This window comes from Arachis hypogaea, chromosome 3 (genome assembly GCF_003086295.3).
Source record: "Arachis hypogaea cultivar Tifrunner chromosome 3, arahy.Tifrunner.gnm2.J5K5, whole genome shotgun sequence".
Lineage (NCBI taxonomy): Eukaryota > Viridiplantae > Streptophyta > Magnoliopsida > Fabales > Fabaceae > Arachis > Arachis hypogaea.
In genome coordinates, this window is record NC_092038.1 from 1,812,145 (window position 1) to 1,834,578 (window position 22,434).

Consider the following 22,434-nt stretch of genomic DNA (forward strand, 5'->3'; position numbering starts at 1 on the left):
AAATTAATTTTACTAAATACATATTTATCACAAAAGCCCACATTTTCTTCTCACTAAATTTACGTCTTAAAATTACTAGTATAATTTGGCCATTTTTTAATTTATTCATTATAATTTAACTAACTTAAAAGTCATCCGTGTAATATAAAAAAATATAGTAAAAAATCATCACAGCCACAAAAATGGCATATTCTCCCTGGTTCCACTTTATACTTTTTCCACCTTAGACAAATCCTCTTTTTATTCTCGTAGTAAAGTTATTTGTAAGAAAACAAGATTATGAAATAGAGTAATTAATGAAGTATTATTTGAACGATACTTTATGGCAACAACTAACAAATACTAAATTTGAATGTTGATCCCTTCACATCATCCCACCTATGCATAATCAAACCTATGATGTTATGTTTTTAAAGATAGAATTTGATTTGATGAACACTTACCCAAAATTAAGAGACTAAAAATAGTAAAAGGAATTCTCCCAAGTCCCAACACCACAACATATCATGAAAATAGGAGTTTTCTACCTTAACAAAAAAGTAAGCATTCTATATTGAAGAAGAATCATTATAACCAAACAACTCCTGTATTCATCTTGTACCATACGAGGATGTTATGTATACAACAAGATGAAATAATTGTTTTATATGACCCCACCTATACAAGACTACATGGAATCATGGCCTAGCTAGTAGCATCAAAGATGAAAATTTGTTTCTCTATTGTCCTAAATGGATCTCATTACCAACATTTAGATAGGACCCCAACAAGATAAGTACATGACTTCTCTTAATGATTCCTCTGACTGCTTAGCTTTTTGGGACCTCTTGAGTACTGTAATGGAGACCATAGCAGAGGAAGAAGGAAACTGTGAAAACGATCTAACATGTTGTTGAACATTTCTGAGAACATAGTTCCACCTGCACACTCCTTGGTCCTTCAAAGCCTCCCCAACTCCAAGGCTTTCTAGCTGAGCTACTCTGTATTAATTCCTCTCTCAAAAATTGAACAAGTGATGAATAACTATGTATTTTGATTCATGAAGTAGCACAAGGTTGATGTTATCTATCTATATAAGGAAGTTTTGTGGTGCCAAAGAAATTTGTGCCAAACAATAGCATCACTGAATTACTATTATTGACACCAAAAGTAATAACAACCAGGAAGCAACGAATTTTGCTATGTTCTCACAACTTGAATGCCATTCCTGGTCTGTGAAGTAATTGACAATGGCTTGCATGCAATCATTCAAAAGCACTAATAAACCTTGAAACTGGCGATCTAGGAATAGACATATAATGCTTTCAATGAGTTCTTCAGCTTCTACAACAGAAAATGCTGGTCATTTACTCCTGCAGTGAGAATAAAAAGGCGTCAGTTGACATTGTCAAACCACTAAACAAGGATGTCAAATCATAAATCATGTCCTAAAATCATGTCTAACTTTTGAATCATGAATCATAACGCACACTGCCATTCAAAAACACATTAATGAAAAAGCCTAAAATAACAAGGATTGACACCTTAAATATGTAATATACTCAAGTTACAAATAAACACTTAATCAAGAATCACTATGGTACAATAGACATTGGTGATGGTCAATAAATAAACTATGATAACCCAAAAGTCATCAGTAAACACTTAATTCGGGAATTCTTTAAGTGTGCCAGAGGTAATAAAGTAACAGAAAACCAATTCACATAATTGTCTAAGTAGATTCATTGTTGTGGCTTACCGTATTAGACAACAAGCAGTGACAAATTTGAGCCAGACTCGAATATTTTGGGGTGGTTCTCCAGTGTCAGAATCTAGGAGACAAGAACATAGATTTTCTTAAAAGGACGGCAATAAATATATGTAGCAATGTCTTTGCTGTTCCACTTGAAATTCTGAGAATATCTCAACATGGTTACCTAAATTTTTGGGTTCACCACTGGATGAAAATTCAAAAAGAAACCCTTAAGTGTCAAGAGCTCTTCTCAAATCTGAGTACTCAGGAAACCAACCAATTTTGACAGGCAATTGATCAAGCTAAAAATATGATGCTATATTAAATACTAAAGTATCAATTGAAAATAGATTTAAACAAAACATGCTCGGTCATAATTGTTACCACTACCAAAGGAAACATAACAAACATGTCTTTACCTCTTTTCCACAAGAGAGAATTGCACACCAAAAGTCAGAGGATGAGTTTCGAAGCTCTTCATTTGATGAATGTAACACTGAACGAAAAAAAAAAAAATTAAACGAGTGACAATCTTACTGCTATGCTTAAACTTTTCACCCACTGGTGTTGAAGGACCAAATGGCTACTGGTTTTTCTATACGGCCACATAGGAATGCTAATTTTGTAAGCCAACCATTGATGAGCAATCCTTGAAGAAAGTTATCACCAGAAACAATGCAGCATCTTGACATAATCTTGTAGAACTTGGTATTTTGCAATTCAAAAAGGAAATGGTCTATGTTTTGACAAAAAGAGCCAAAAATACTGAATGAAGAAAAAAAATACCATAGCAACCTTTCTCTGCTGCCAATTCCACCAAAGAATTTAGCTCATTGTTCAAAAATGACTGCAGAAGGTTGCAACTTCCAAGCTCAGGAAAGGCTTTCTGCATCTCATGAAATGAAAATTGAAAATTTCATCACTAATACTAATTAGTTGAAGTGAAAATGAAAAGAAAATGGTAATTAACGAAAAAGCAAAAATTTACGCATTGGTAACTCATTATGATGGAAGAAAAGTTGCATCACAACTTCGATAAAAACTAAAGATGGGGTATGGCAGGAAATTTTTGCATGTACAGCCAATTCAAGCCCTAAAAAAGACGGGGAGAAAGAAAATTACCTTTGGCATTTTAAGTATGTCATTGATTCCCTATTTTTTCTTAAAGCTTATCCCCAAAAATCTACAAAGCAGATTTAAGTGCACAACAGGGGAAAAGGAGAAGAGAGTAGAATTGGTGAGAGCGAGAGTGAGAAGGGTAATCGAAAAATAGTAGCTAGGTTCTCCCTCTCCTATATAACCCAAAAAAGTGCTCGACAATTTATCAAAATAAATAAAGTGGTGGATAAAATACTAAAATTAAAAAAAAAAGTGCTTAGACAAATAAAAAGACATGTCTTTGGAACCAGGCCCCAGACTTTACTTTTAACAGTTAGCCTGGCCTGTAGTTTAGTATAAGCTTTTTAACGAGTACTGAGTCTGGTCTGAAACTTGTAAATACACCTCTTTTTTTTAGTAATAATTAAATTTAAGATATAATTTAATTTTTAAAATTATAAAATATAAAAAAATAAATTTATGAATAATATTAATACAAAATACACATATATAATTAAAAAGATAAATAGCTGAGGAGATAAAAGTATTTTCATAAGATAGAAGACCTAAGTTCAAATCCTTCCAAATAGCATTTTTACTAGTATAATAAAACTCTCTATATAAGCCTAGGCCTGGCCTTTTAAAGAATATAGGCCGCCTAGCCTATTTCCACCCCTATTCTAGCCTATTTCCACCCCTATTGCCTCAGTACTGTGGCAAGGATGGTCGCTGTGAGCAACAGTCTCTCATTTAATCCCTCCAACTTGAGCTGTTATTTTCACCTAATTCTTTTTCTCCTTCGGATTCTGCTCAATTCAATCTCTCAATTCTTTGCCAAAACAATCCCTCATCCGGTGCAATACACTTTACTCTGGTTCCGGACACATATAGCAGAATAAGATTGGGAATGATCTGCCGGCTCTACTCCTTACTCTCATCACCAACTCCTTCCCAACCAAAAAAATGAGAAGCCTTAAACAGAGCATGCTGACTCTATACAAGAGAATAAAAAAACAATGTGCATACATGTCACGTAACGCTCCCTTTCACATAAAGAAAATAAACTCTTCAACCTCTCCCTTCTTACTCTGGGTTGCACTGTTTTCTGCACCACTGCTCGCCGCCGCCGTCCTCCTCTGGTTCATATATTTTGCATTGCAAACCACTCTATCTTTTTTTTTCTGTCATCCACGGATCTTTTTCTCTCTTACTCCTATTCTTATCAGTGTTATAAACCCCTCTTCCAATTTACAGGCTTAATTTCCTTTTAAGCTTACTTTTCTTTTAAGCAATAATTTTATAATATTGGAATATAACAATTGTTAATACCGTGTAAAGTAATATACAACTGGATACGTGGCTAAAATAACATTGTGACACGTGGCACAATTATCCACGTCAGCATGCCATGTGTCACTGGTCACCACATCATCCTACAATTACACGTGGCCAAAAAAAATTTTCTATTCAACAAAAGAAAGGAAAAATTGCATGAAGTGACACGTGTCACTTACAGTCCACGTCCTCATGTCATGTCATCACGTCGTTAATAAAAAATAGGTCAAGGACTACTATAGTGCATTTTTTTCAATCTCAGGGACGTAATTGGTGCAATTGGAATCTCAGGGACGATTTCAGTGCAAAACGTCAATCTCAGGGACCATTTTGGGGTTTAACTCGTTGAAAGAGTGTACATGTGTGTCGGGTACAAAATATAAATTATTTATTATTTTTATTTTTTTTAATTAAATATAAAAAGATTCGAATTAAGTGATATTTTAAATGTGTATGGAAAAATTATATGTTATTTGAACTATAAATTATTGATTATTATTTTTAAACTCTTAAAAGTAAAAAAAATATTAATTACATGATATTTATAACTACCAACATCTATCATTACCAAAAGGAAACATAACATGTATTTACCTCTTTTCTAGAAGAGAGAACGGCACACCAAAAGTCAGAGGATGAGTTTCGGAGCTCTTCATTTGATGAATATAACACTGAACGAACAAACAAAAATAGATGAGTGACAATCTTACTGCTATGCTTAAAGTTGGTAACAACATAACATGAGGCTAAACTTTCACTCATTCGTCAGTGAATTATTACATGCACAAGACAAGATTCGAACCCTCAACACTAAACCTTAAGCGAACTAGTAAACTAATCACTAGACTAACTCAACTTAACTTTTAGCATTTTTAATTTAGATGTTTTATATGGTACCTAAATTTTATACATAAAATTCAAAAATAAAAGAGTAGATATCATCTTTTTCTATCTCTATTTTTAAATAATTTAAACACATAAATCATAGACATCAAAAAAATTTCTTTTTAATTTATTAGTAGGACTTTGAATAACCCTTTATTCTTTCTTGCCATAGTCTTCTTTCTACCATGTGCAATCAATACATCTTTTATTGCATTTATTTATATTATTAATTTAACTATAATTATGTTAGATATATATCAAAATAAATTATTAATATAAAATATATATTAAAAATAAATTAAATTATACATACATTTATAAATAAATATATCGTAATTAATTTAATGAAGCAATCATGTAAAACCATTTCATTTCATAGACTATACAATAAGAATCAATTTTGTACAAAGCTTGATATAGCAAGAGACAGAAATCTCATTCAAATTCAATAATACTAAAAGAAAATGGTAATTAACGAAAAAGCAAAAAATTACGCATTGGTAACACATTATGATGGAAGAAAAGTTGCATCACAGCTTCGATAACAAGTAAAGCTGGCATATCGCAGGAGCCAATTGAAGCCCTAAAAAAGACGGGAAGAAAGAAAATTACCTTTGGCATTTTAAGTATGTCATTGATTCCCCACTTTAGCTGAAAGCCTATTCTCAAAAATCTGATGCCAACAACGAACTAATACAAAACAGACGGAGAAGGAGAAGAGAGTAGACGTAACACAACAATCGTACAGGAGAGGAGAAGAGCACGTTACTTTGGTGAGAGCAAGAGAAGAAGGGTAATCCAGAGTCGCAGAGAGTGACAGATAACCTCACCTCACCTCTATTCCCTCCCACCTTCTTCCATTAATGGATTCTTCTCCACCCAAGAAGAATTCTCTTTCTCGGAGATTAACATTGTTCATAGCGTCTTCCTTAATTGCCTCCATTTCCATTTCCATTCATCTTACAATCACCATCACCACCACCACAAGAGATGGCTTCTCAATGCCCATCACAAGAACATGTGATACGTGCTCGAACAATCGTTCGGCATTAGTATCACAATTGATGAACCAGCCAAGACTAATAAATCGCCCAGCAGCTGCTACAACTGAGGTGGCAAATGATGTTGATGTCATTGCAAGATTCATCATAGGAGATGGTGATGAACATGCAGAGGTGGAACTTGTGGTGGACACCGGAAGTGAGATTCTGTGGAGTCTCAATAAATCCCCTCAAGGGCGCTTAACGTGCAAGAAGTCAAAAAGTCTTTTCTGCCATGACCCACGGTGTGCCTAGGAACTCGTCGGAGATTATGCACTCTGGCAAGAGTCTATTGCAGGTTTAGACAAGAGTATGGAGGAGGCTTACATACGGAAGGCTTTCTTGTCCGCGACAAGATTCTGCTCAGAACACTACGGGGTCCTCTCCTGGATCTAGGAGAAATCACCTTTGGTTGCAACTATCTCGCTGTAGGCGACGATCAGACCAAAGGAATCATTGGGTTGAGTCGAGGTCCCCTCTCCTTGATCCAACAACTAGGCATACTGAGATTCTCACACTGCATTCCTCAGCCAGGGAAGACGGGTGCCTTGAGATTCGGTTCCCACGCGATTATAGATGAGGGCTCAATCACACCTTTTACCTTGGTATCACAACGATACCCATTTTATTACATTGGTGTTAGGAGCATTACTGTTGGAAATACTCGACTAAATATGCCTAACGACATTTTTAGACTGAAAGCTCACGGCAGAGGAGGTTTTATAGTAGACAGCGGCACATGGTTCACACGTTTGATATCACCGGTCTTTCATCTCCTAGTAGAAGAAGTGCGTCATCAGATGATGATGCTGGGCTTTACCATAAGTCCGGGTACAGGATCTCGGTGCTACAAGAAGCCTAGAGATGAAATAAGTAAACTTCCTACTGTCAAATTTCGGTTTAATCCTAATGTCATTGTGGTTCTAGGAGCAGATCAAGTTTTTCGCATGAAGCCGAGTGTGATATGCCTAGCATTCAGTGAGGAAACCGAACAAGATGGCATATCAATCTTTGGGGCTTTCCAGATGACCAACTACGAAGTCGGATACGACATCGTCAGAGGAGTTTCCTTTAAGCCTAAGGAATGCTCACTCTAAGGTTAGTCACTAAATTAGCTTAGTAGATCTCAGTTTGTTTTTATCAATTTCTGAAATTTTCAGCAGCTTCGGCTGAGTTGTTTTCATTGGGTTGGACTTTCTAGTTTATGCTTACTCTATCTGTTTCTTGCATGTGTTTGCATTTACATAGTTGTGGTCCTTGTGAGTTGTGATTGTTCTGTAATGAAAATATTCATGGTAGCTCTCCGTTTTTACAGGTTTATCTGCTGATTTTGAAAGGTTACAGTTACAATTCCAAAGCAAATACTAGTTGGGAGCTTACCAAGATTGCAGGTTTTTTTATTTCCTAGAGGTTGGTAGATATAGGCAAGGTTATGCCGTCGTTATTATAAACTAGTTATTTTGTATCCAAAACATGAATGTTTTGCCTATGGTGTTTATTGAAATCTAATATGATAGATGGTGATGGATGTTGTTGATGCGGTTATTCTAAAGTTAGAACAGGGAAGCAAACACTAGTCAGTTTTCTCAATACACCACACTAAATTTGAGGGTCCAAACCCGTTCAGATTTGAGGCTAGAAAGTTGAAGGAGAACAAATGGCGAAAAAAGAAGAGGGGCGAGAGAGAAGTTTTCAAATGAAAAGAGGCAATGAATACCGACAAGCCTTGTAATGTAAAGCCAGATGCATGGAGATAATAACTTAATCCAATAATAGAGTTTGAACAACAAAAACTCACGGTTTCCTAACCGGCATGAGCTTCAAACTGGGAGGGGATAATCTGCTCATTCATTTTTATTTTGTATTTCAAAAAGAAGTGTCAAATGTCTACTTGACAATTACAATTACACTACATAAGAAGTGATGAAATGAACTTGGAGAGGTGAATTTCTGTGTGCTCCCATAGAGGTGAGAGAAGCATGTGAATTTGATGAAGTGATTTTGTTATAATGGTGAATCACCACTTTTGCACTATACAGTTAGACTATATCTATAGTAAAGGCCTAACAGCTACTTCTACACCCCTTTGCACTATACAGTTAGACTATATATATAGTAAAGGTCTAACAGCTACTTCTACTACTAACAATGTAACTAACTAGTTCTGGTCAGCATAGAGAAAATACAACTGAGTCCTTAATAAGGATATTAACTTAACTAACTATACATCAGGCTATATCAGTAAGAGTGAAGAGTAAAAATACTCTTACTCCCCCAACAAGAAGAAACGTGCAAGGGAGAAAATACATGTTGAAACAAATAAAAATAATATTTAATTCATACACAAAAATTGCACTCGAACAGAACACAAATGCTTACTTATTAGTTACTTTTCCGTCACTCTTATCTCGAGATGTGCTGTGCTTCATTCCATTGTTTATTGACTTTTGAACCACAACGGGTTCTCTGGGGATCTGAAAGAGTAAAAAAGTTCATGTTATATAATCATATGACTAAATTGAGGCAAAGAAATCCCAACCAGTTTTGTAATACATCTATAGGAGTGACATGCAAATACATCTATACAAATGATACTCAAATAAATCACCAATGCATGAATGCCTGAAACCAAACTTGTCATCCTGCTAGTATAGAAACAATCAGAATAAGGACACATTATAAGCTCGCTGCTAATTATTATACAGAAAAGAAATGCTCGGTGAATTCCGACAATGGCCTTACAAGAAATACACCGTAAAAGTTCTCAATTCTTTCAACTTAATCATTTCCCATCACAGTAAAGTTAATCTTGATTGGAAATGAATGTCTGAATGAAAAAGCCATAATGAAGAATAAAGATAAAAATGAAACAAAAAAGCTTATGAGTTACTTACAAGAAACGCCACTAATACTACTAGGATGATTAATGTTATTAAGAGTGCTTAATCATTCGTAATTCACAGCACTACTCATGTTAGTGTTAGATTCCATATAATCCCATCAAACATAAAATTATCTCAAGAAAAATGAGTACACAAAATATCTCTTTGAACATATTGATAAGAAGTGTGGCGTACATCAATAGCAAGTTCAAGTGAATGGGATTGGTTTGCTTTCAATATCTCATGTTTTAAGATTTTGTGAAAGATAGAAAAAAAAAAAGGAGAAAACAGGAGGCGAAAAAAGAAAACAAGATTTTATTGGTTTCATTGTTTTCTCTTATTCCTTCATAAAACTTTCAAAACAGAAAATAAAAATGCAAACTAAACGCGCCCAAAAATTGCTTGGAAGGTGTGACAATTATTTTGCATTACAGAATTTGTACATTATTATTATTACTGAGGCTTGCTATTTACTATAGAGATCTTACCCCATCGCCAATGGTAAATTAACTGACAACTTGGTTGTTCTGCAAAGACCTCCTTACTAAAAGGGCGTATAGGTTGATAATAGTCAATGAAAGGCTCCACAAGCACTGCAAGCTGGCAGCCGCAACAAGGTAACTGATGCAAAGAGAAGAAATGGGATTTTACTAAATTGGATAGCATTTCATGAACAAGAGAATGGACAACAATGGAATTTTATTAAGCATGGACAACAATTTCTGTTATTTGTTGAGTGCTTGTGTTTATTTGCAAGCAGGATTTCATATGAACCATGCATCCTCCACCATTATCACACTTGTTGATATAGCTATATATACAAATGAAGAGCAAGAAGAATGACTCACTAATTGACTAGGCTTAAGCTGCAAAATTCTCCCTCAAAGAATCAAATAATGCAATCTAGCTCCACCAATGGCATTATTTATCATTCACATGTAGCAGATGCTGCTTTGACCAATAGACACAATCACACAAGTCATTGAATTGTACATGCTCTAAGATCCAAAACTTTATAATTTGACCAAACCTTTCACTCCAACATAGGCTTTTTAACCGTCACAGATTCACAATCACAAACAACATTAACTAAAAAGAATAAAGGGGAAGAAAAACTTTCACATTCATAATAGCAGTCCAAATTTGATTGATTACCAGAAGGCAGTTACAGAAGGGAAATCACTAGTAGACGCCATGATGGCAAGCGCAGCCGCAGAGAAAATAAACTGAGACACCCGCAGACATAGGCCACCGGATGTGCCTGGCATGCCTTGAATATCCTTCATCCTCACCCTTGGAGGAGGGTTAATGTTGTTATTATTGTTATTGTTGTTGTTGTTGTTGTTGTTTTTGTTTTGATCATCGCCGCCGCCTTCAGTAGTTGGAACTTCATCAATTGGGTGAATCGAAGCATGGCTCACACTCATTTCTTCTCCACAACACACTTCAATTCATAATCATGCCTCTATCATCAATACCATCCAAATTCACTTCCTTTTCCTCACCAAATCTGATGATCACATTCATAGAAACATCATCAATTCCCCATTTACCTTCACATGAATGATATGATCTAATCACACAATCAGAGACTCACATGAACATATAAATCAAAAGAAAAAGCAACAAAAAGGGTGATTTTATTAGAAATTTTCCATTTTTTTACAGGCCCTTTAATTAATGTCCATGAAAGATTACAACTTTAACCTCAAAATCAGCTAGGAACGCCACACGAATCAGATCAGTTTCATCGATTCCTTCATTAATTAAAAAAAGGGGGGGGGGGAATTAGAGAAAAAGACATACCCAGAATCAGAATTGCAGTGAAATGGTGCTTGGTTTGTTGCTATGAATGGAGAAACATAGAAATTGAAGAGTGGATTTTTCTGGTTTGGTGAGCTGATGAAAGAGCAGTTCTTTGGGAGGGTGTGTTTATTGTTCCTCTGATTTGGGCATTTGGCGAACCAGCTGCGTCAAAATAATTATTACAAGCTTGGAAAATGTTCACAAGTACTAGCTGCTTTATTGATACAGCTGTATACCATGTTCGGATCGTTGTCTTGTATGGTGCGCAATGACAAAAAGGTCCATAAAAAGAAAGGAAAAAGACGGCTAAGGACAGTGCAATAGAATGATTGGTGAACATTTTATATAGACTAGTAATCTAACTATAAGAATTCATTTTTCTAACAAAATAAAAATTTAAAGAATGATTTGGTAATTAAAATTTATTAAAAACTCAAATGTTTAACAAAAAATTACTTAAATACCAATCTGACTATTACTCATAAATTAGTCGCACTAATTTATTATGATTAAGAGTAATAATTTTGTTTAATTTGGAATATAAATTTATATGACAAATAATTTTGCATTTTAAATTAAACTAATTCAGTAATTTTGTTGAATCAAATGTTATGTCCCATACAAAGAATTATCTTACATACCCAACTAATAATATATTAGTGAATATAAACAATATTTACTTGTTTTCGTTGAAGATAAGTCTCTAAATTTTAGTTAGGATCTCTTCTATTGTTAACAAGCAGAATAGATACATTGTTAATAAATTAGTTGCACTATTAATAATAGTAAAAATTCTCTGATAATAAAAAGCGGATCTCTTCTGCCATTAAAGTTTACTTTTTGTATTAAAAAAAAGTAAAAATTTCATGACAGTGATAAGTTATATTATAATAATTAGTGTATTAGTACGTATGAAAGTGTCTTTTAATATTTGTTAAGTTTAATTATTTTGTAAGCTTTTATAGTTTTATAGAATTTTTAATTAAGTTTTTATATATATATTTTTTTAATTGGATCCTTGTACCATTTAATTTTTTTAATTGAGTCTTTATCATTACAAAATCGTCTAAAATAACAGAATATTCAATTAAAAAATAGAATATTCTAAATTTAAGAATACTAGACTCCAAGAAAAATACTTTGATATTTTCTAAATTCTAAAATGAGTGGATGAGATGAGAGAATGGTGGAAGATAGTGAGTGTGAAAATTATAAGTGCAAGATATGAGTAAATAAGTGTATTCACACTTCACTAACGTTTTTTAAAAGTTTAACGCAATTTAAATGGTATAAGGATTAAATTAAAAAGATAAAAAAATTATACAAATCTAATTAAAAATACAGTAAAATTATAAAAACTTATAAAATAATTAAATTTATTTTTTATTTATTAAATATGTAAAATTATAACAGTAAAAAATTAGTAAAGATAATAAGTATATTTTATCTTTTAATAAAGGATTTTGGGTTTAATTTTAAATTATATATATGATAAAGAGTATTTAAAAATAAAAAACATACACCAAATTCTTCTTTAGTCTCCTTATAACAAATAATAATTTTTATATTGTTAAAAGTATTATTTGATTGAATATCACTTTTTCAATTATACCAATATAATAAAGGAGTAATTTTCTTTTTTTATAATAAAGAATTTTATGTTATGATGTGTTATAATACTTGTGTAATACTTGAAATAATAGTTAATAACATTAGATTAACAATTTTAATGGTTAATAACCTTAGAATAACAATTAAAATATTATAATTTTTTAACACTTAAATTCAATAATTATATAAATTTTAACTAATTTTCTCATTTCTTTCCTACATTCTGCGAATCATAATTATTAGAACCGAATCGATAATCAAATTAATCAAATTATTAAATTATTGATTTAACCGGTAGATTACAAGTTGAACTGGTTGAATTACTTTTATTATATATTAAATTAATTATTATTTTAAAATTTAATTTTACTTACTTATTTAGTAATTAATGAATTAGTTTATGTTTATTATACTCTTCAAGTATTTATAAATTTATATTTATTATACTCTTTAAGTATTTATAAAAAAATAAAATAAAAATAATAATTATAAAAATAGAAAATATGTTGTAATTAATAAAATATTATTTTTCTTTAAATTTGTAAATATATGAGAGAAATTTTAATTAATAAAATATCATTTTAAATTTTGGCTTTTGACTTGTTGTCACTGACCGGCATAATAAGAGAGTTTCGAATGCATAATTATTAGTGGATTTGAGGGTTGTACATAGTAAAGGAATTTTAATGGAAATAATAAATAAAATAATTTAGATTAGTCATAGGTTATGGGTTTTTAAGGAGTTGGTTAGAAAGTGTTAATGCTTATGGTCCATTGTGGAGTATAAGGGGTTATTAACAACACCCCTGCATGCATTTTCTTTTGGTAACACATATATTTCATAAAATTTATCTTTTTCTTTTCTTAATTTTATTCATATTTTCTCTTTTAAACAAATCCCAGCAATCTGTATCAATGGTATATTTTGAAAAACGAATTTCAATATTTCAAAAACTAATATATCCTTTCCCAAAAATATTTTCAATGGTTACCCGGATCTTTCACAAATTGAACATCTACAAATGAGGACTACAGCCTAAATATAAACTACAGAAATCATGAAAACGGGCTCAGTCACTCTGACCCATTCCGCAAAAATATTTTGGCACATTGACGAGCCCACCATTCCGTTTGACAACTTCATTCGGATCAAGCCAGTAAGCTAAACTATACTACGAGGGCACCTCCACACACTAGGCACCGATTCGATGGTCTTGGACCACTTAATGGTCCCATAATAAAATATATTTTTAAAATTTTTTTAATAATTGTTAAATAGTTATTTTTTAAATTTAATTATAAATTAATCTCATATATTTTATTTAATTATAAATTTTTTTTAATTTATAAATTATTATTTTATCAATTATCTATTATGTTTATTAACCATAAAAACAAAAATAATAACAATTTAGATCTTCCATTGATCGTAATAAAATTTTTTGTCATTCCAATTGATTAAGTTTATATTTGACCCGTGACATTCGTCCAGGGTGTGAAATCGTGTTTCTTTAAGAATCAATCGATTGAATTTCAGGTTCCCATAACTCAATCGATTGGACTATAGGTTGTTATCACAAAACAATCGATTGAAAATTGCAAATTTGCAAGATTTTCGCAAAATCAATCGATTGGTCATATTACCCAATTGATTTAACGATTACTAAAATGTGGGTTTTTAATAATTTAATCGATTGAATGCTTCAAAACAACCTGAGGTCTCACAATTCAATCGATTGGTTGTGTTACCCAATCAGTTGAAGTTATCAAAACAATATGGGTTTCCAAAATCAATCGATGTGTTGTGCTACTCAATCGATTGAATTGTGTATTACGCTGTTTTAAATTTTCTTATCGTTAAAAAAAATATTATCTTATTATTCATCTATCTTATCTTTAAAATTCTATCCTCAATTTTTAAGGCTTTATTTTGATTTAGATACTCTAATCTTATCTTTTCCTTAATATTAACATTACAAATTGATAAATAATCTATCACCAATTATTCAACCCCACCATTGGAATCGTGTATCAGTCTCTTTGATTATAAAAAATTTCATTGTTTTTCTTTCGGATATCCATCTACTTAATTTCTAATTTTTCTTCATTTTTTATCCATCTATTTAATATCCAATATTTGTTCATCATTAATTGATAATCACAGTATTAGCAAAGGTCCAATCAATTTTCTCATTGTAGTGTTCAAAAAATAATCCATCATTTTGATTACAAAATCGAGGTCAGTAAATAGAATCTCTAATTTTGCAATTATTCGTTTCGAAACTTTATTCGTGAAATTGATTGTGTAATGAAAAAGTATTTTTTTATCTTTTATTAATTCACAGATATTGAGAAATACTAAAAAGTAAATAAATTTTAATATTTTTTTAATATTAATTAGCTAGCAATCAGGGACAGACCCAGAGGGGGCGAGTACTGGCCTGAACCTCCCAAAATTTTAAGAAACTATATTTATATATAAGATTTGTGTTTAAAAAATAAAAAATATTCTGTAATTTAATAATTTTAGAATAATGCTAGGGAGACAAAAAAAAACAGTCATAACTTGTCTTATTTAGCATTCATTAATTGTCGCGATAATTAATGAATGCTAAATAAGGCAAGTTTTGGCTTATTTTGGCTAATATTTTTTGGTTACCAAATATTTTCCCAGTTTTATATTACCTAACTAATTTAATATCATACCCTCAAATCTTTATACTTTTCAAATTAGTTTTTATGTAATAATTTCTATATTTATTTTTAAAAAATATCATTTGTTCTTTTATATTAATATATTTAACATTCATATTTTTATATTAATAATAACTTACGTAGTTATATTTTGGTAGTCACATTATGTACTTTAGATATTATTTTCTTGTAAAAAAGATACATTTTTCTTGTAAATTTACGTTGTTAAAAGAAAAATTTTATAAAAATATTTTATATCTTGTATTTTATAAGGGTACTGTGTCTTTCAAATAATTAATACTTTATAATTTATTTTTAAATTTTTTAAATTTTTTGAAAGAATTAATTTTAATTAATAAGATATGTGATACTTTTTAACTAAACACGCTATAAATTATTGGTATTTTATAATTTTATAATGTACTATTGATATTGTTATATTTTTTTATGTAATCATCGTATTAAAAATAAAATTAGTCAACAAAATTATAATTATATATATATATATATATATATTAATAAATCTTTTAAAAAACTAACTCCAATAACTATATGTTAATTATTTTTATAGAATAAAAAAATTATTTAAAATTTGGCCCCTCCATATTAATTATCTGAATCCGTCCCTGCTCGCTATATTATAATCTATTTATTTTTTGTAATGTCATAAGACGGAGTGTACTGAAATTTTTTTTCATTGGACATTTTTAAGATGTTAGATATATTTACGGACATCAAGATGAATGAGCAATACCAGGAGGACGATGACATTAACCAACAAGAAGAGTTAGTTTGTGACCAAGATATGATGGATGAACAGCGAACAAGATTTCGACGATGAATTTACTGAGAGAGTGAATACGCATGGTTTGGGTTTAATAGACAGCGAATTTCAAATTTCAATCGATTGGATTACATTACCAATCGATTGAATTCATAAAAAACACATTTAATCACTTTCCAATCGATTGAATTCTCATACCAATCGATTGAATTGGAGTCACGTACAAACTTCAATCGATTGGGTAACAAAACCAATCGATTGAATTGTGAGACTTCGAGTTGCTTTGAAGCTTCAATCGATTTGGTAGCACAACCAATCGATTGAATTTGACAAATTCTTATTGTTTTGATAAATTCAATCGATTGGGTAACACAACCAATCGATTGAATTGTGAGACCTCAGGTTGTTTTCAAGCATTCAATCGATTGAATTATTAAAAACCCACATTTTAGTCATCATCGTTCAATTGATTGGGTAATATGACCAATCGATTGATTTTGCAAAAACCTTACAGCCTTGCAATTTTCAATCGATTGTTTTGTGATAACAACCTGTAGTCCAATCGATTGAGTTATGGGAAACCTGAAATTCAATCGATTGATTCTGAAAGAAACACGATTTCATACTCTTAGATGAACGTCACGGATCAAATATAAACTTTAATTAATTGGAATGGCAAAAAATTTTATTACGATCAATAGAAGATCTAATTCGTTATTGTTTGTGTTTTTTATTGTTAATAAATATAATAGATGATTGATAAAATAATAATTTATAAATTAAAAAAGTTTTTATAATTAAATAAAATATATGGATTAATTTGTAATTAAATTTAAAAAATAATTATTAAAAAAACTTAAAAAATATATTTTGTTATGAAATCATTAAGTGGTCCAAATATTCTGGGACCATCAAATCTTTTGCCGTACAATATGTAGTGTGAAAAGGTAGGTAGAGAAGACGTTATGAGTTGGGTGAATTATGGTAGGAATTGGCTTGGTTTGTGACTTTGTGGTGTGGTGTAGTGTGCAATTATGAATGGTTACTCTGTTTTTTTTGGGTTTTGGTTTAAGTTTGGGCTTCATTGCAGTTGGCTTCGGTTTAGTTTGGATTTGAGCCTTTTAGGATTTTGAGGGTGTGCGTATTGCATGTGCGGAAAGAGAGTTCTATATTAGGGTAATAGTTAAAAAATGACTTATTTTTTAAATTCGCTTTTTTAATAATTTTTTTCAATAATGGTTTAATTAAAATTTCAATTATTCAAAACGAATATATTTAAATGAGTTTTTTTATATTATTATTAAATTATATATTATTATATTATAATACCTATTGTAACACCCTACTATCCTAAATCTTATGCTTAAGTCATAAGATTGAGATAGTAAGATATTACGACCTCTAAAGATAGAATTATATATATATAATAATAGGAAGAGAGATACTTAACTAGGAGCCTTAAAAAAAAACGGGCAAAACAAAATCGCAAAATAAAAAGCACAACTCTCGGGAAATCGAATTACTTGCGGGTGAAGAAACCTAATAGGAATATGATAGAACAATAAACGAAGAGATAAATGAAAGCCAAGGAACAGCATAACTAGCCTCTCACTCAGCCTGCGAAGCTAAGGCTGGCCGGAGGATACGTATATACATATAAACATACATAAGTGTCCCCAAAATATACCAAAATACCAAAGTAAACTCCTATCTCTCCCTCAACCTCTAAGAGGAGCAGCATACATAAATTACTTGGAGAGTAAGCTACACTTATATATACATATATACAAATAGAAACCAAAATACACCCAAGAACTACTTCGCTTTCCAGAATCCAGACGCCTAGCGAGGAGCCTCTCGACCTGCATCTGAAAAACAACAACACAATATGGAATGAGAACCGGAGGTTCTCAGCATGGTAAAAGTGCCACGCGCATAAGAAGTACGGTCCTGAGAATGCTATAGGCAATCCTAGAACTCCGTTATTCAATTATCCAACTTGAGCACAAAAATAGAAGCCATAAACAGGGGTAGGTATTCTAAATCTGCCTAACTTATTCAAGTTCAAACTTAACCTAACAACAACCACTGAACCGAAAAACACAATAGCCACCGAACCACTATCACAATAGCCACTGAACCACTATATCAATAGTCACTGAACCACTATCACAATAGCCACTGAACCACTATCACAATAGCCACTGAACCACTATATCAATAGTCACTGAACCACTATCACAATAGCCACTGAACCACTATCACAATAGCCACTGAACCACTATCACGATAGCCACTGAACCACTATCACGAAAGCCACCGAACCGAAATACGGTCATGTGGTTAATCCTTCATTTTCAATATTCAATCAACACCAAGCCATTTCTCCTTTCCTCCATCCCTCCATCGTCCACAATGCAACAAAAACAAGCAACCAAACAAGATCACGCACAAGTAATGAGCAGATAGTACAAATAGCAAGTATAGCAGGTAGCAGGCGATATAAATCAATTAGGCAAACCCAGAAAATGCATAGCAATCAAAGCAAACAAATGCATATGGTGCATGTCTGTCCTATGGCTGATGGGGCCCATCTGTCGGTTATCCAGCCAACCCGACAAGTCCGAAAACCTTAGACTGTCCCTCGTCGCGCATCCCCAAGAGTCTATGCATAGATTTCACATACATTCATCATATAATCACTCAATGGGGGTTGATCCATACCCGGGAATTTATACGTGCCCGGTCACCCTTACGACGTAGGGTTAACAGAGTATCGAGAATCAACCTGGAACACGTGGTGGCAAGCCACGGTTTTTACCCAGGGAAACTCGTATCTCAGATATCATCATTCATAAGCCATTTCATAGTCATAATCATTGTTTAATCATTCATCAAGCCATGGCATATTAACTCCTTTTGTTAACAACCTCCCTTTCACACCTTTCATCATCATTCCCTTATAATTCATCTTGATTACCCTTTCCAGGTCCTGACCAAACTATTTATCAAATTCTTCTCAAACTTCTTAATATCAAATAATCTTTAAATCAACCCAACTCTAACGTTAACCAATCACATCACACGAGGATTAAACTTTAACTTCTCGAACCCATGACCATCACTAAGACATCCTCGACACTCTATTTTCTTTTCTGTTTCTAATATAGCAAATGAACTCAGAATTGCACAAACTTTATATCCAGGCGTTCATATTGAAATAAGCTTTCTAACAAACTAAATATCATAATCTTCTGATTTTTCTAGCCTCGGGAATAAAGGAAAAACCGTGACTGCTCTGCAGTGCATAAAACCAGAAAAACAGCAGCAGCATATGATATTCAAAATTCAATATAAAATCCAAGTTAAATCCAATGACTTTTAAAAGTAATGTAGTTAAACTTTACTCATCCAGGAACAAGTGTGTCTTGGTTGCAACCCAATTGTTATTCAATTCTAAGAGTTACAAGCATTGGAAGTTGATACATAACTTGCTGAAATCTGTTTCTTTTCAGCTCTGACCACCAATATTCAAAAACTCACAACTCCCAATCCTCAACTCTTAAAATTAAGAGGTTTTAGAGAAATAAGGAAAATTATTCAAATTTTATAACAAAATTGGTTTCGCTCCAAAACTCAACTCGTAGAAGTCGCAACAAGGTAAACAAGTTGCTGCCCTGTTTGACATTTTCTGCTGCAGGACAGATTTAACAACCTAACTTTAAAAAAATTGCCATAAATTGTATATTTAACAAAAAGGTCCCAAATTTTCCAGTTTAGTTCCTTATATTCCCAAGTTTAGCCCAGACTTGGTCTCATGTAATTCCGATCATTACATAATTAGTTACAGCACATGCAATACCACCACAACACAACTCTACATCCTTATCAACAAACACCAATCCTAATCCATCATAAATAAATATAAGAACACACTATTAATAACTTCCACACCTCATAATTCCAATATATATGTCCACCAACAAATCTATTCCAATAACATTACAAGGCTAATCATTAAATACAACAAACAATTCAACTTATCCTATGGTACCTCTAACCTAAGCTTTCACAATACCGTAAATATTAAACGTATGAAACTTAAACCATACCTTGGCCGATCACTTAATTCACCCAAGGCAGCTTCTTAACACAAAATTACAGCCTCTTCAAGCTCAAGTAAAACAGCCACAAACTAAGCTTTGATCACCAACAAGCCTCCAAATATTCCCAATGCATATATACCCACTTAATCTACACCTATTACATATACATATTCCAATTTCAGTTCTCCATTACTAAAACAAGATTTGGCTAGGGTTAGGGTATTCTTACCATACCCATATGCTCAATAGCTTGAGCCCACAAGTTCCGGAAGCTAACTTGAACCTAGAACACAAGAATTGAACAATTTTTGACTTAATTGTTCATAAATTTCCGAAATTAGGAGAAGCTGGCTGAGAAGGAAATAATGAGTTACCTACCCAATTGTTCCATGGGTTTCATAGAGCTCGTCACGGTGAACGCGTGGCCGCAAACGGTTCGTCAATCGGAGCTCCGGATCAAAAGTTACATGGATTTGAAATTAAAGTGAGGGTTAGGTTTTTGCTTGTGTTCTTCTTCCCCCTAAGAAAGTTTCCCAGCGTGAATAATGAAGAAGAAAGGAAATAAGAAGCTGTGCCTCTTTAATGGATTGGGTTTGGTTGGGCCTTGGGCCCATTTTGGGTCCGGTTCAACCAGTTCGGCCCATCCGGCCCAATCTTGGGCCAAACTTTTCGAAATTGGTATCAAAATTCTCGTTTCGACGAGCTCTATCCTATTTTGATATCAGTTTTGCGTATTTAATTTTCCTATTGAAAATTCGATTTATTGACTAATTATATACCGATTTTAGCGGGGTTTACATCCTACCCACCTAATTAGGAATTTTGTCCTCAAAATTCAGAGTGCGCTACCTGAATAGAGGTGTGGGTAGTCCTTCCGCATCTCTGTCTCAAGTTTCTAGGTGTATTCTTCAATACCAGCCCAACACCAAGCTACTTTCACTTAAGAAAACCTCTCTCCTGCGTAAACGTTTAATGCTAGTATCATCAATCCTAACCAGAGTTACTGGAAGCGTCAGACCTTCTCTTACTTGGACTGATTCTGGTTGTAGGACATAACTGGGTCGAAGGTGTATTTATGAAGCTGTAATATGTGAAACACATCATGCAGGTTCGAACATTGTGATAGTAAAACGATCCTATACGCCACTAGTCCGATGTGATGGGGATTTAGCTTTTTAGTTTTTGATTGATCATCCGATTCTAGTTCGTTGAAGTGATCTTCAGAAATAGGTATCCTCTTCCTTCCAACTTGAGAAGTCTTCTTCTTAGATCTGCCTAACTCTTTTGTCGGCTTTCATAGTGAGAATTCTAACTTAGATTTGTGTCACTCTTCCTCCGTTGTTTCGGCTGTCAAATTCAGGAACTAAGACGTTTGGTATTCCAGTTTTCGGTTAATTCAAATGTGTTTAACATACTGTGAAGTCTCACCTTCTCCTTGATGCATAGTCTCTTTGATATCCCCAAGAAGTGGTTTACTCCGATGGGCAAAATGGGCCTGGTCACTTGATCCACAGTTCCCTAACAGTATCACCTTTTGTCCTAGTCGTCGGCAACCTATTATGAAATCGATGGTTATTCTCTTTTACCTTTAATGCTGAATTTTCGACAGTTGTAGCATTCGCATGGCTTCTGGTGGTCCCTCTTTTCTTCCTCATGCGTCGAACATGTAATCACATGGATCGTCACTTTGTTCTTCACTTCTGGCGGCTCAAAATATCTTCTTAAATTCGCGATACGTCTTAGAACCCCAAGGTAACTTCAAAAATCCTCTCTTGTATTCTTCGGACAACAGTTTCTCACTCTAACTCCTAATCTCGACACATAACCCACTCATGGTGTCTTCTTGATTCAGCCGGCTTTGGTTCTCTTAGTAGCTCCTTATCACTGTTATTGCACTCCTTAAGTCCTTGACTCTACGATCTCTACTTCGACATTAAACATATAAATCCTTTCTTAGTTCCCTTTCGTTTGCCAGACTTCGACATCCTTGGTAGGTATTTATCGTCCCCTCACGCTTCCTGCATTTCGTCTTTGCTATGTTTTAAAATCGCAATAGATTTAGTTTGACTCCTTTAGCTATACCCTTAATATCCAAGCATTTTTCCCAAAAACTTCTTACTTAGGGCATCTGTTACCACTTTACGATGTTGTATTTACACGTATCCTAAACCCCTCTGGTAATGTATCGCACTAATTCCGAGTTGTTAAATAAGTTCGGGTATCCTGATTACTGGATTTGGGGTTAATCCTTCTCTTGGAGGTTGGAAGCTCTCTTCATATTCGGGTATCCATGTAACCGGTGTATGTTCTAGCGTATTAAACTAATCATAGGCTTTGTAGTCTGCAAGAATTAATGCTTCAAAACTCTTTTTGGCGGCGCATGCTTACCTGCTTCATTTTTCGTATCCAAAAGTCTTGCTCTTAAGGAATCAACATCTCAATAGTTGCAGCTATACTTTAT

General features: G+C 32.9%; 1 protein-coding gene and 1 long non-coding RNA gene across 51 annotated transcripts; both read right to left on the minus strand.

The window, feature by feature from the left end:
* Nucleotides 1-567: 567 nt before the first annotated feature.
* Nucleotides 568-11,092, minus strand: LOC112786233 (CASP-like protein 5A2). Of its 50 annotated transcripts, none has more exons than XM_072225636.1 (11): nt 10,779-11,034; nt 10,128-10,525; nt 9,821-9,920; nt 9,461-9,593; nt 8,470-8,564; nt 4,760-4,836; nt 2,528-2,618; nt 2,152-2,228; nt 1,917-2,034; nt 1,739-1,811; nt 568-1,352 (listed from the first exon to the last, which is right to left on the minus strand). In XM_072225636.1, coding segments are annotated over exons 5-9 (318 nt in total). In that variant the 5' UTR covers nt 8,471-8,564; nt 9,461-9,593; nt 9,821-9,920; nt 10,128-10,525; nt 10,779-11,034; the 3' UTR covers nt 568-1,352; nt 1,739-1,811; nt 1,917-1,962. The 50 variants fall into 46 exon arrangements, with proteins under 50 accessions (XP_072081737.1, XP_072081715.1, XP_072081743.1 ...); XM_072225614.1 differs by having other exon boundaries at nt 2,519-2,618; XM_072225642.1 differs by having other exon boundaries at nt 9,821-9,923.
* A 6,353-nt stretch (nt 11,093-17,445) lies between these two features.
* On the minus strand, nt 17,446-20,529 carry LOC112786260 (uncharacterized). The gene is made up of 4 exons (XR_003194275.3): nt 20,352-20,529; nt 20,203-20,256; nt 19,980-20,127; nt 17,446-17,735 (listed from the first exon to the last, which is right to left on the minus strand). It is a non-coding gene; the product is annotated as an uncharacterized lncRNA (long non-coding RNA).
* Between the last annotated feature and the right edge of the window lie 1,905 nt (nt 20,530-22,434).

Coding starts and splice junctions, on each gene's coding strand:
- LOC112786233 (XM_072225595.1), bottom strand. CDS start 10,399: ATGAGTGTGAGCCATGCTTCGATTCACCCAATTGATGAAGTTCCAACT. Junction 9,594..10,127: donor CCTTCTGTAACTGCCTTCTG/GTAATCAATCAA, acceptor TCTTTGCATCAG/TTACCTTGTTGCGGCTGCCA.